The sequence below is a fragment of the Crinia signifera genome, chromosome 3 (genome assembly GCF_055691185.1).
Source record: "Crinia signifera chromosome 3, ASM5569118v1, whole genome shotgun sequence".
Taxonomy (NCBI): Eukaryota; Metazoa; Chordata; class Amphibia; order Anura; family Myobatrachidae; genus Crinia; species Crinia signifera.
This window is the reverse complement of record NC_139219.1, coordinates 206,337,588-206,353,048: the sequence shown is the minus strand read 5'-3', so window position 1 is coordinate 206,353,048 and position 15,461 is coordinate 206,337,588. Positions and strand designations below refer to the sequence as shown.

General features: G+C 40.4%; 1 protein-coding gene across 1 annotated transcript in view; it reads left to right on the top strand.

The window, feature by feature from the left end:
- HCRTR2 (hypocretin receptor 2) overlaps window positions 1-14,941 on the top strand; it is a 137,628-nt gene extending 122,687 nt beyond the window's left edge. The window contains exon 7 of the mRNA XM_083177323.1: window positions 127-14,941. Coding sequence (XP_083033449.1) covers window positions 127-353 — 227 coding nt within the window. The 3' untranslated portion in view covers window positions 354-14,941. The remainder of the gene's footprint in view (window positions 1-126) is intronic.
- The last annotated feature ends 520 nt before the right edge of the window (window positions 14,942-15,461 follow it).

Here is a 15,461-nt window from a genome sequence, read left to right as displayed (position 1 = left end):
CTGCATACACATCCCTTCCCGTGCTACCTAGCGATTACATGCAGCTTTGCAAACAAGTCTGATCCAGGCCCTATGTGTGCAATAAGCATGAATGCAATAACCACTTTACAATACTTTTTATTTCAGGTAAATTTCGAGAGGAATTCAAAGCGGCCTTTTCATGCTGTTGCCTTGGTGCCCACAACAATCAAGACGATCAGCTCACCCGAGGAAGAGCCAGCACTGAAAGCAGAAAATCATTAACTACACAGATTAGCAACTTTGAAAATGTTCCAAAACTCTCTGAACATGTTGTTCTAACCAATATTAGCAATCTGAACACAAATGGTACTGGAGCTATTCATAACTGGTAAATGTTTTCAAATCAATACAAAATAAAGGGATAACAGGTCTTAGAAAATAAGAAAGACTTGTTTCATTAGTACAACGGTGCATCACTGCACATATTTTTTAAACAGATGTATTTGATACATTGATACGTAATTGTTCTTTTTCATTAAGTCTACATTGAGGGAAGAATTGTACATGAAGCCACGAATCTGAAAGATATGCTGTATGTGATAAACAGTATAGGGGGAAATGTATTGCGTATTGGAAAGGGAGAAAATTTAGAGTTTGTTTAAAGCAAATAATCAACTTATAATGCAATTTTCAGGGTATTTTTCTGGGTGTAGCAATTCTGGAAATTTCTGGGTCTCAGCTCCATGACTTTAGTTGGGAGCAGGTTTGTTGTCCTGGGACTTAGTCTAGGGATGTTTCCTTTCACACATATAGTAATCCCAGGTTGATGCACATGCAAAAACCCGGGATATGGATATAGCTGCTAGAAAGGGGTATAACATTTATCTAGCACAGTGGGCAGATGTATTAAGCCTTAAGAAAGAGATAAATATGAGGGTGATAAAGAATGATAAAAGTCCAGCCAATCAGCTCCTAACTTTCATGTTATAGGCTGTATTTGAAAAATACAGGAGCTGATTGGCTGGGCATTTATCACCCCTGCATTTATCTCTTTTTAAGGATTAATATATCTGCCCCAGTATTTTAACTGAGAGAAGCTGATTGGTTGCTTTATATAACTACTCCACTTTCATGTGCTTCTATGCTTAATACATCTCCCTATATAGTGTCCTAAGACAAACATGTTTTCTTTGTATATAAAACCTTCATAACAAAAAACATTCTGCAGTACAAATTGTGAATGGATTTTTTGGTAATGGTCACATAAAAATCAACAAATAATGAGTGGCTACAGAGAACAAAACTGAAAGAATGAATAGTTATTTGTCATTGTTTCCTTAATGTTATTGCACTAAAGCTTGCTATTGTAGGCCTACTTTATGCAGTTTATACAGCACCATCTAAATTCATTGAATATCTCTTATAAGCACTACTACAACAAATTATTTTTGTGTGTGTCTTTCCAGACAAATACATGTCATGCTGACATAGCCAAACAAACTAAACATATCTTGGGGTTGGATTAGATAAAGGGCCATAGGTATCAAACTTCAAAAAGTGAAGAGTGAATGGAGCTTGATACATCTGGCCCGAAGTCTGTTAAATAACACTCTTGCTATTGGACTTGCCAAATGTATTTGGATGCAATTATTCTTTAACTTGATGCTGATACGGCCACTTGAGGTGCGTACAGGGGAGATATATTGCTCAGCACTATATTGCTCAGTGTCTCCTTTTCCTCAGCGACCAGAGATGGTCGCTGATGAAAGGGAACCTCTGCCGGCAGTGCCGCAGAGGCAATCAGCTGGTCGCAGGAGCAAGCTCCTGCGAGCAGCGATTAGAACGGGGCTGAAAACGGGAGCGCGCACCCGGCGATTTATCACTGGGGCACTCTCTAATCACTGGCAATATGGTCGCCAGCGACCATATTGTCAGCGATTTCAGCAAACATCGCTGCCGTGTGTACACGGCTTTCGTTTAATATGCATTTAACTAGGGTGTGAGGGTCTTATAGTTAGAAGTCTTCATCTCTTGCTCATCTAATCAGCCACACAGTGTTTTTCCCCAGGTACACATGTTCCAGAATGCCACACTGCATTCTGGTGTGTATTTCCAGCAGTAATTTCAGCAGCAACAGACCACTACATATATACCTGGCAGGCTGCGAAACCAGAGGATATCAGTTTTACCTATGTGCTTATTGGAAACCAGGGGACACAGAAGAGCAACATGGTTATATAGGATGAAGGTCAGCAAAAAGCCAATTACATTTGCAAAATGCTCACAAAGCACAGAGGGGTAGATGTATGAATCAGTGATAAGGGAAGAGAAGTGATAAAGTGCCTGGTACTTTATCACCGGCCAATCAGCTCCTGACTGTTAAGTTACAGGCTGGGTTTCAAAAGGGACAGTGAGGAGCTGATTGGCCGGTAATAAAGTACCAGGCACTTTATCACTTCTCCTCCCTCCCTCTCCTTATTATTCATTCATCTACCCCATAGTATTTGTGTGTGATGATTTGTGGAAAGCAATTGCCTGTCCATGCATGTGACTGATACCCCATTCACACCAGCCTAAATTCCCGGGTTGTCAGGGAACAACCCGGTACTAGCGCTGGTGTGAAAGGTTCCCAGGACAAAATCCCGGGCAAATTTCAACCCAGCTAGGTACCAGGGTTGTTCCCGGGTTCAACCCGTGGACCTGGCTGGTGTGAAAGGTACAGGGTATACTTACCCGGGTTGCCGTGTCCTCGTGTGCTGTCTGGGCGGGAATCCACGCAGACCGCGGGCGCAAATGACAGGACAGCCGGTGGATGATGATGACGCAGCTCTCCGGCGGCAGTGAGCCTGTCCCGTCATTTGCGCCGCCGCCTGTGTGGATCCCTGGCCTGCACGGAGGACCAGCAACTGGGGTGAGTATTCTCCCCACCTCCGCCGCCATCCCGCCGCCTGCCCGCCGACTGCCCGCCTCCTCCCCACCTCCTGCCGGCCTCCTTCCCGCCCCCTTCTCACACCAGAAAATGCAGGGACATTTCTGGTGTGAATGGGTCCAAACCCGGGAATATCCCTGCTTGTCCCGGGAATTTAATTCCCGGGTTTGTCCCTGCATTTCTGGTGTGAATGGGGTATGAGTGAAATTGAAAGTGTCATAATGTGAAAAGGGTAATAACGACAGCATGTGTTGTAGTTACATTCACATTGTTTTCTTCAGTAATACCATCCATGATCTTTTTCAGATATCTTATTATCTAGATAAAATGAGATATCTTATTATCTAGATAAAATGTGTTTGGTGGAGGAGCTGGCGCTAGACCAGTGTAATCATGAGTTTTCCTAAATACTTATCTTTCAAGTTTTTAATTTTCTATCTTCTTATTAGTCTGTTCTCCCCGTAGTTTGATCAGGATTTTCTCATAAATGAAAAAAAGTGGGAAATTCCCTGTAAAAACGTATTAGAGATCCAGAGATATTGATGTTCCCACCTCACTTAAATAACAGTGTAGTGAGGTTAAGGCTATATGGGTATCTATTTACTTGACAGACACTTATCTGTTGTCCCCTATGCTGGGTACACACCAGCACTATGCTGCTTGCAGGAACGTACGACCCACTCAAGAGCTGACGAAGCCGCCGACCCGCACAGAAAAGGCACCTGATGTGCTCGCCATCCGATCGTGACCCGCACCCACTACAATGGTCGTTTCTCAGATCCTACCTGCTGCAGGTAGGATTTTAGAAAAGATCTAACAACCCGTGGGGCCGCGCAATGGATCTGGATCGCATCAAAACGGTAGCGAAATGGTCCAAAACATGGCCAATTTACATACAATCGGTCGAGATCGTATTTAAATTGGCTAATTTTGGGCCAAATCGTCCTGGTGTGTACCCCACATTAGGCGTACCTTTACTCACATAGATACTGTATAAATTATAACATTCATCAAAAGGTATCTTTCAGGTGGCGTACCAGTACTCACGATTAGATTGAAAAATTCACTCTTAATATAGGTATCTTTATCCATAAAAAATGTTCTCTATTTATAAAATTTGTGTATCATATACATAAAAATATGGGTGAAATCAATTTTCTGGCGGTGGGATACAGTCTACCCTGGAGTGGTGGGGAATCAAGCGCAGCACTGCAAACCGGTTTTGCAAAAAATGCACTTTTTAAAAGTTAATCCTACCTTCCTCCTGGAGAGCATGACAGCATCCAATCCCCCCAGCAAATGTGACTCACAGTCAAAACAAGTCCTCGTGCCAACATGTTTCGAGATGGGCATCTCTTTATCATGCTTTGATAGGTGTGCTGATAATACATTTAAAAAAAATATGTAATACCCCCACTTAACTAGCATTAAGTGCAGCACATGCACTTAACGCTAGTTGATACATCTGCCCCTTAATCTTTTATCATGTTCCGATATTCTGATGGTAACAAACTGTTTGTTTGGTATGTGCAAATTTCCTATAGAGGCATGTGCCTAGGGGTGTGATTGGCACTTGTTGGGCGGTGGCACTCGGATGCTTTTATTGGGACTGTTAGCCTAAAATGTGGCAGTGACTGTAAAATATTTCCTCTGTAAGATACGCCATCTTGAATGGGGAGGACATTTGCATACCAACCCTGTAATCTGACCTACCTAGTAAACATTTATATATAATTTAAAAAAAAATGCAGTTAGATACTTTTTTATTGTTCTATTAAATTGTCAATCATCATATGAGGGCTTATATAACTAATCAATGAAAATACTATCATTAGGTGGGCAGCAGTTAGTATCGTCCATAGGAGTGCCCCCACACCTACTGTAAATCCACCAATGGGAGTGTGTGTGTACTACATGTGTGTGAGTATATATATCTTGTGTATATTTACAGGGGTATAAGTCTAACAAAAAGAATGTTCATATCTAATAGGGCTAAAAATGCACAATTACAATTGTAAATAATAGTCTACACTCTACAGGGTTAAATTAATTTCAAGCCATTTGTATAAAAATGAGAAAACGAGAGGTTTTGCATTGATAATGGGAACAATGTATTCCTGGTTGCAGTAAAAAAGAAGAAGAAGCAATAATAGAAGAAATAACGGACAATGTAAAAGATAAACTGAATGTACTATTGTTCTTTATAAAAACCCTGAGCTGTTATTATATCATTTGGAATCATCCGCTTACATGTAATAGAAATCATTGTGTATTGTACTGTAGCTGTTTACATGTGTAATTCAGATGTGGTTATGCCCGTCACTGCTTTTGTTCTTGGGGTTATTTCTTTGGAAGACAAAATACCACAGTAGAAAACACATAAAGCTGATATTCTGTCTGCTTTTATTCTTTAACGTGTTTGAATTCTACTCAGCTTGCCAAGAAAACAAAGATACTAAAAATCCTGACACCTTAGGCAGTAACTTAAATGTAATCACCTTGACACCACTTCTCCTAATGGGATTCTTAGCATTGACAAATGTAATGTTTGCTCCATTGTAAATACATTAGATAGATGTTTTTTTCTAGACAGAAAAAAAAGGACTGAATTCAACATTTTCTAATTTGTATAGAACTCAGTAACACTCCAACATTGTACCAACTTTTAGATGATAAATATAAAGTTTTTAACATTTCTTAGCAAATAAACATGTTATTAAAGTATTCGATTCCACCAACTACAGTACACACCATGGCCCTTATTCTGATTGAGTCAGATGGCTCCGTGTGCGATCGGACAGCCGATGTTTGGTATTTGCGCATGTGTTGAGGCGTATCTGCGCATGTGCGAACGCCTCGGACGTCCGAACACGGAGTGAGGTCCGTGCAGAAAACGATCATACGGAACCATCCGAGCAGGGGGTGGACAGGGGTGTGAAGGGCTGTTTGGGCTCATTGCCATATGTGCACGTCCCGCGTTTCATGGGCGTTCTGATGGAAATGCCGGGCATATGCATGGTAATGTGGCTGTGACGCAAGTGTGGGGGGCGGACAACTGACATGGCCGGATGTCAGCTGCCTGCCCATATCCCTGCTTTCATACGGAAAAATGTCCTTTGCTCTGGAGCACTCTGTGCTGCCTGACCGCTCAGTCCATCATTCGATGGTCGGCAATCATTGGAGGATGGGGGAGGTTCCCAGAAATGGAGGAGTTGTTCGCATGAAACATCCACTCGCGGTCCGTACGCTCGGCATCTTACCGCATTCGGATGGTGTGAGCGATCCGTATGGTAGGCGGGGCTAAAAACACTTCCTTTCTGAAACTTTGCGCATTTCTGCACATTTGCAAACATCGCCTGTGAAGGGCCTCTGCAATTTACAATGTTGCCGGCCGTTCGCAGCGGGGAGGGAGGGATGGAGTTGGACTAGTGCCATGGCGGTGCTGGGAAATGGGAACGCCCAGAGTTTCATTGTTATCCCCATGAAAATGCTGGGCATTCCCATGGGTATGTGGGTAGGACGAAGCCTGCCAGGAGCAGGTGGCTGATGTCACATGACATCACTCACCTGTCCTGCCTTTGTCCTAGCTAGTGCAAACGAAAGTCAGACTCCACTGACTTATATTTGCAAGGCAGGAGAAATCATTCCATGGTCGACGAATGCAGGGTTATGTGTCTCACATGGTTGCAAGGGGAAACGGTGGCAGGGGAAACGGTGGCAGGGGGGCAGGTATACACTGGGGTGGCATCACAAGGACTCAGTAAGATGCTAGTTTCACAGATTACCAAGTCAATTAGAATCACCCCCTGCATTTCTGTGATGCGATCGCATCACAGGGAGGAACTTTACATGCTGGATGACCTTGCCCTTTGTTTGATGCCACTTAGAGTGCGAGAGACAATACTTTTAAGCAAAACAGCACCTGAAGCTGAATCAGGCCCCCATTTTTTATTATTGGCAATCTGCTGACAGATAGCATTACTTGCATTGCATTTAGGTTATACATTAACACTGAATCATAGCACCTGTTTGCATTCTGTGTCTAACCTGCACTATAACGATACAATCTCATTGCTAATTAAGCTATAGTTCAGTAAAAGTTTTGCATTTAAATGCGATAGGGGCCTAATTCAACATTGATCACTAATCAGACAATTTGAAGTGGATTTCGAGTCAAAGTCACCGCCCAAAGAAAAAAGAAAAACTGCACTTTGCAAATATGTGAATGTATTGCAAATAGCGTTGTACTGTATTTGTAGATCCATTCACAAAAACCGTACCATTGAACAGTTTTTTTTCTATTTGCGCCGGTCTAAGGCTTCCACTAATCTGCTTAAGAAACAGGCTGGCAGTGGTCAACATTGACAACAGAGACCCACCCAAAAACGATGGCTTTCTGTTAATCGAGCTGCAGCTGCTCTGTGACATCTGAGCATTTATTTTCTTTTCACTGTTTGGACCTACGCATATGATAATTGCTTTATTTGTGAATTATCTGATGAGCGTTCCATACTGAATGAGGCCCATAGGTCTGTACAAGGTTTGCATGGAAATGCAATGTTGTCAAATTTGCTCACAGTGGCAACGACCAGAAAAACACCTTTCAGTGCACTATAAGCCAGTAAAATAGGTAGAATTTTATGGAGGGTATTCAATTCATACAGGTTTCCAGTGGGTTAAGAAGTGACGTTCACTCTAAAAGATACACAGCTAAGCCACAAATGATATTATTGTGGTACAAGGCTACACATTTGATATACATTGTATAGTAGGCACTTGCTGTTTGAAACAGAATATATTGCACCATACATATTGCCGTATGTATGAACAAAAGTTGTATATATGTAAACTTTACTTAATAGTATATTTTATACAAATAATATTATAAAAGGAACTTGACATGTTCTAAATAATTTTATATTATCAGACATACATTTGGCAGAATTCAGATTCAACTCAAAATAAAGGAAATAAGCTGAAATTGAATGAGATTGGCCATCTTTGTGTTTCAGCAGTGTTTCTTTTGTTTCTTGTGAGGTTTTATAAATGGCCAGGATCTACTGCTTTACTACAAAGGCTACTGGTTACTACAAAGGTAATTTTCTCTTCTCTGGCTCTTGTGCTTTATTTTGGAAAATTCTCGGTGGTATCCACACAAATCTTGGTCTTTTCAGAATATTTTCTAAGCACAAAAATATAATTTATTTTCTTCATAGCTCAATGCCACATAGGATATAAAAGATAATAGCACAATGTTTTTCACAACAAATAACAGTGCAACATTTTTGTTTTTATAAGTGAATTGAGTGGCCTTTCTTAGTAGCTGAATGCCTTCTGAAAAGAATGAAACTCATTATTGGTGTGCTTTGTGCATTTATCCAATAATTCCTGCATTGTTAAATAAGCCACGTACCACATACCGTTTGAGTCTCTCATATCCAAAATTCGAAAACATGGAATATTTGCAGTGAGATTGAGAATTTTGCTTTGTGATGGTTCAATGTACACAAACTTTTGTTTTGCTCAAAATTATTAATATTGTATAAATGTACCTTAATGCTATGGGGGGTATGCAATGTGCCACCGCTATTTCCGACGTGGGAAATAGCGGCGGCTCCCAATTCAATGCTATCTTTAATGGCAGCATTGATGCGGGATCACGGCAGAACGGGCCCGACTTCAGAAGCTGTCGGGCCCATACTGCCGATAACGGCCGTGGATTGTCGCAATCCCGGCAGCAGATCGACAACCCATAGCCATTTTCGCGGCCACGCCCCCTTTGCACTGAGCGGCAGGCGGGACATTTAATCCCGTCTGTCGTTATGTGGTCGATCTGTCCGCAAACGGGCCAGGATCACGGCTGTCGCCGGGGATCGACAGCCATGATCCCAGATTGCATACCCCCCCTATGCATTCATTTTCATTTTTTTTTTTTATTTAAATTTAATTTTAAGCTTCATTTTCATGACAAATTAGTGGTGTCTTTTAAAGAATGGATATGATAAGCATTCAACCCCACAAACCATTGGTGTTTTTTATTCCACTCCCCAGAAAACTATCCATCCAGATGGTGTAGCAATTTCCTGTACAGGACAATCAGCCTATATATAAGTAGGAAAGTGCACTGTAAATGAAACATTAACAATATGTACAGAAAAAGCAACGATAAATGTCTCTTCTGCCACATACTAACTTCTGTCCAGAGCTCCAGACCCTGGTATCCTGCCTCTGTTTTGGTATTCAGCACTGTGAAGACTGTGGTGCATGCTTCTTTTTTCTTCTATAGAGGTAGGTCAGCAGGGACTACAGCGTCCATGTGCACTGCTTCTGGCTGGTGCCGGTCCCTGAGTGCAGCCATCTTGGGGGAAGTCATCTGACCATTGAATCATCAATAGTTAGGATTCTCCTCAAAATGGCCACAGCCTATGGTGGATAGGCAGGAGGAATTAAGGATGCTTCCCTGCTTCCAAAAGGTACCAATGCAATGTCATCTTCAATGTTATCTGTGTTCTCCTACAGTTACAGTCTCCAGCACCAGCACTCTTAGCACCAGCTATAATGCTTCAATCATGGTGCTAAAGTCATCCAGCTGTTTTGGTTCAATCCCCGTAGCCAGTCTATCCAGATGTTCTAGTTCAATCCCAGTGTCCAAGATATATAGCAACTCTAGTTCAATCCCAATGTGTCCAAGCTAGACTACTACATTTTAATCCTGGTGTCTAAACTATCCACCCATCCCAGTTCAATCCCAGTATCCAAGCTACAGTATCCAGCTGTTCTAGTTTACTCCTGGCATACAAGCTGTCCATCTATTCTAGTTCTATGCCAGTGTCTAAACTCTCTATCTATACCAGTTCAATAGTTCTAACCCCGAATCAAAGCTATCCCAATAACCCAGTTAATTCTGGATCCAGAGCAGATCAAATCTTATTTCCAGCTCTTTTCAGTGCTAATCAGGTACTGTGCCCTCCAGTTCAACTCTGCTCCAGAGTCCAAAGCATCCAAGACTGCAACATCTGTGAATCAGCTTATTGCTAGCAGTCCTACAGTAGTTTCCAATCTGCCCTGACATAAGGGAAAATTAGATCAGTCCTTCCTGTCTCATTCTCTCCGAGTCCTAATCAGGTTCCACAGGCAAGCATATCCGCATACCATTTTCTACCTTCACATGGAAAACATTTTCAGGCAGTACAGGATGGCAGGGAGAGTAAAATAGGAACAACCAACCTACAAGCAACTTGAAAATTCTTTAAATGGGAAAATCCACAGGCACATTAACGGAACACAGGAAAGAAAATGTCTTGCGGTTTATCCTCCTTTATATTTACTTCAAAACAGTTAGTCTTATGGTACACTAACACAGTTACATTTTGGTATATATGTTACCGGCAATGTGTTAAAGTCAGCAATGTATAGAATACCTAGGAATTGTATATGTGCCTAAAAACGGTTGGTAGAGTATGAAATGATTATGATTAAATACTGTATTTGTCATTCCTCAGAATGCCTGGATATTGTATGTAAAGCCTAAGCAAAGTGTTTAAGGAATGCCAAAACACCATTATATACAATTTTAGATACAATGCCTGGGTATTCTATACATTACCGGCTTTTCACACATTGCCAGTAGCATATAGACGATATATTTTATATCCTGCAGTCATAACACAAGTCCTGAGTTCTAGTCCTCTTTTGCCTAAATTTAGCATACCATTTAAAAAAAACAACAACTATAAACCTCTATTATTCTGACAGATATAATGCTTTCTGAATATTTACTACACTAATGTTAAAAATTAAAAGATTCTAATAGATTAGTCCATCTATATTGGATTTAGGGTGCGAATTTCTATAACTCAGTTTGTGCATAGCCCAGTTATAAAACAAAAATCTTATTAAAATATAGAGATTGAATGGTATATATGGATATTGAGTTTGTGTAAATCTTAACACTACTACCAATGTTTCCAACAGAGTTAATAGTATAGATCTGGTACAAATGCTATTTGTGATATCATGCTGCTACTTTTGCACAGATCAACCTATTTAGTGACTATGGGGAATATAACTTTGCATATTTTTATGGGATTATTCAAATGAGATGGGGATAATAATATAAGTATGCAAGCATGTTGCAAATTATCTGGCAATTTTGCAAAACAATGGAAACCTGCATTTTAATGCATTACCCTTTCTCTAGAACAGCCATAGCTAGTACACGCTCTATGTAAGACAGTAGAAGGAGTGGCCATATTTCATCTTAACATATTCCTCCTAACAGAAAAAGTGACCCTTGAACTCCAGCTATTTAAACACAGTGCATTGTAAAGTCTTTTAAGTCTATTTTTTATATAATTGGTTTTAATAAATGAAGCATAATGTACAGTATTATGGTTTAGTGCAGGGTATATGAAATTGAGGTGTACATTATCAACATGTATTGTATATATTTTTATACCTATGTGTGTTTTATGACTGTCTTACCAATGGGACATTGTTATTTGATCAGTTATTTAATTTTATTAATTATATGTTCCTTAACTATTGTCTGCAGCACCTTTTGGTTTTCTTTCTTTTTTTTTTTTTTTTTGTCTTGCTTAGTTTTAATTATTTTACCTATTCCAGAAACCCCAGCATTTTTATTCTTTTTTTTTTTTTGTGGCACTTAGATTTTATAATCTTTATATTTATACTTATAAATAATATATTTTCCATTACTAGCACAGTGAAGACTTTGCTTTAGAAGGTTAAAACGTTGACATGCATGCCAATAAAATGAAAAAAATTATATTAGCCTTAGGGTTAGAGTTTAGATTTAGAGGGTTAGGGATGGGTTTTCTGTAGCACAAAGTATCTCAGAACTGGAATGTCACCACTGTGACAATGTCGAGATCTCATCAGTGCCAACCTATTGAATGTGAATGTCGAATATCAACATAGCAAAGGATGTACATGTGAAGATGTTATCTGTCAACATTATGACCAAATTGACATTCTTACATTGACATGGCCACTGTCGAAAAATACTCCAAACTAGCTTTTATACTGCACGGCTATTACAAGTTAGGTAATGAAAGCAAGTCTTATTGATTCCTAGGGTTTAATGTCAATTCTGCAACTTTATCTAATGAGCGTAATAAATTACTGTATATACTCGAGTATAAGTCGATCCGAATATAAGTCGAGGCACCTGATTTTACAACAAAAAAATGGGAAAACGTATTGACTCAAGTGGGACCCTCACTCGAGTATAAGCCGAGGGGGGCTTTTTCAGCATAAAAAATGGTCTGAAAAAGCAAGCTTATACTCGAGTATATATGGTAGTTAAAATCATAGAAAATGGCAAATCAGTTTGTACAGGTTTCTTTCCGCAGCAACTCATTGTTTTGGTTTTGCAAAGGACCCTTTTTACTTTTTAGATTACTGAATATGGAATTTGTTTATACAGTACATTGTACAATGGTACATGAAATGTAAAATTAAGCCATAATCCAATTATCTTTTATAGTTATGTACATATTCCTTTTTAATTAAAACACTACCTGAAACATAGCTGTTTAATATAAAAGTGGTAGCATGCTCTGGACAAATTTTCTGCTAATACTACACTACATTACCGTAGATTCTAAAAAAAGTACTCACATCTATTAATTAACATTGATCTGCCAATTTAAGCAATTTATTTGCAAATCACAAAATATCAGATCTTTTTATGTTGTAACTCCATCGCTTGCCAGTTCCTAATTGCTGTATGTTTGTCCCTTATCATATACATGTATGCTGGTAATAATTTCATGTCTTTTAGTCTGTTGGGGGATTCCTTAGAATTTCCAGCTGTCAACACTCTTTCCTTTCTCATTTATTTCTTAGATTATCTGCTTCACTTACCACCTGCATTATCTTGCTGTGTGACTTTGTCATTGTTTCAGTAGTCCATGATTACATTGTAACACCAAAGTAATCTCCATAGACTTTTGCTAGCTCAGTTATCATTTGTGTTTCTCTGCTTTATAATTCTGCTATGTTAAATTGTCTTGTACCAAACCAGATCCATTACTTTAGCTTAATATCAACAAAAGTTGTATTATTATTTTTATTATTATTATTAGAAGTTTATTTTTTCCTGTGTGCTGGAGCCAGGGCCATATCGAGGTGTGGGCAAGAGGTGCACTGCACTGAGTGCAGAGCCTCTGTGGATGCACCGGTATACGGTCGTTAGGTCAACAGCACTAAGGTTGACATGCATTTGGTCGATAATTATAGACCGACATGCATCAAGGTCGAATGTCTCAAGGTCGACATGGGGTTAGGTTGACAGGGTCATTAGGTCGACATGAGCTAAGTCGAAAGTAAAAAGGTCAACCTCTATGGTGTCTCTGATCTGCGAGTGCCCTTTGTGGGAAGCAGGCGGGCAGCTGACAGCCCCCCACACCCCCGTCACTGGGCGATTAACATTGGAACGCCAAGTGTTTTCATGGAAATGCCCATGAAACACTAGGTGTTACCATGGGCTGTGTCCCCCGATGCCACCCTACGCCCCCCTCCAGCACTTTTAGGTGCGAGCGGGAGGACGAACATGTAGTTCACCATGGCCGCACACACCCTGCATCTGCACATGCGTAGAAATGCGCCTGTGCGTGCGCAGATGCAACACAATGGTTCCCTGTGCGAACGCGTGGGAGATTGGTCAAATTATAATAACCTCCCTAATACTGTAGCTACCTACATTACAAAATACTAGTAGAATCCTTAATCTCTTTCACTCTGGCACGTACACACACACATGGGCATCCTCCTTTAATAAGCAAGGAATCTGTTCTTACAAGCAATGTCCTCAATTAGCAGTGATCACTAGACAAATCCTGTCATGCCCTATACCCCTTCTAATACCAGATTGTCCCATTCTGGCTTCACTAAACGCAGGGATGCTATTAATTTCCTCATGTTCAAAAGCAACGTAGCAGAGCATAGACTATGCTTACACTCCAGCTATGTTTACATTTGATTGAGAGCAGGTGGGCACATGCGTCCACCACCCATTTATTCTAATGGAAGCTGGCACTAGCGATGTGTATGCTATTAAGGAGGCCAATCCCATGCTATTATTTTCAGTCCTGGGATACTACATTTATTAATTCCTAGGATCCCCAGATTGACCTCCAGACACTGCACTGTGCATTGCTGTGAAACAGTCCCTAAGCAGGCAGAGGTGGGTGGATGCAGCAAAAGGGGCAGTTAGGTGCATAACTTTTATCACCAAACTGCACAGCTGCACATCCTGGTTGCCAGGTAGCGCTTTAGCAAAGCACTGCTGGTGCTCAGTGCTGCCCGGCAGAAAAGGGTCAAATGCACATGCGCATTTCAATCTGGGAAAAATGTCTTAAATCATGGGATCCCGCCAATCCCAGGATTGGCATCCCGTGATGTGTATGCATCACGATCCCGCTACAGACAGCTGCTATACGTAGCAACAATGTAACATGACACATCTTCATTTACTGCCTGAGGAGGAATAAGCAAACGAATAGTGCTAAAAGTGCTGGAAATACAACTGTATCATTTGTGTGGATACTATATAAAGAATTACTGATATTGATGTTCCGATGAGACCAGCCCAAAAGTGTCACCCTAGACTCATTACAGCTGCGAGAAAAGCCATAGTGGCAAAGGGGTTAAAAAATTTATCTGGATATATATTTTTTAAGATTTTTGACAGTAAACTTGTTTTATACTGTATTTATGAGAAATGCAAAAAAAATCTTACATTTAGCTTTATGTACATAGCTATTTTTATGAACCGTTACACATTTATTATTTGTTGTAATGAACATTTATGAAAGTGTACAGTGTAAGAAAACAATTGTGCTTAAAATCAAACATTTGTGGAAACAATATTGAAATATGTTACTGAGGGTAATTGACCCTGCATCCAAGGACGCATAATACAAAGCATTGCATGATAAGTAGATAGCATGCACAGAATGTGTTTTCCTGTTCAAAAAATAAAAAGTGATGTAAATGCCATTTTATAAATATGCAAATGAATCTCAATAAACCATTTTTATGACTTATATTTGTATTGATTTTTCATATTCTCATAGTAATCACATTGTAATGAATTAAAGCATCTCTAGAGCGGATGGTGTAGAAAGGGTTGGGTCTATATTCAACTAGGGCCATCCTAGGTTTCTATTACCCACCCGATCAACAGAATAAGGTCTCTCATACACGCTGATGATAATTAGGAAATGTCTGGTCAAGGCGATCTCTTCCACTGGACGTAGGGCCTAATTCAGGTTGGCTCTTTAAGCATCAAATTTCGCTGCTTACCGAGCACTGAAACGACGATCAGCCGGACGCCCGCCCCCTGCTGCCGAAACTCCCCGGTACCATGTGAGGGGATGTGTATGAGAACACATCCCCTTGCATTCAGCCGAAGCGGAGAGAAATCATTTGAAATCGAATGATATCTCTCCCCCCGTCAGAAACAATAGTCAGTCTAAACTGACTTCTATTTCCATTGGTGTCCACCAAAAAGAGAGGGCAGTGCCCCCGGCAGGCATCGACCCAC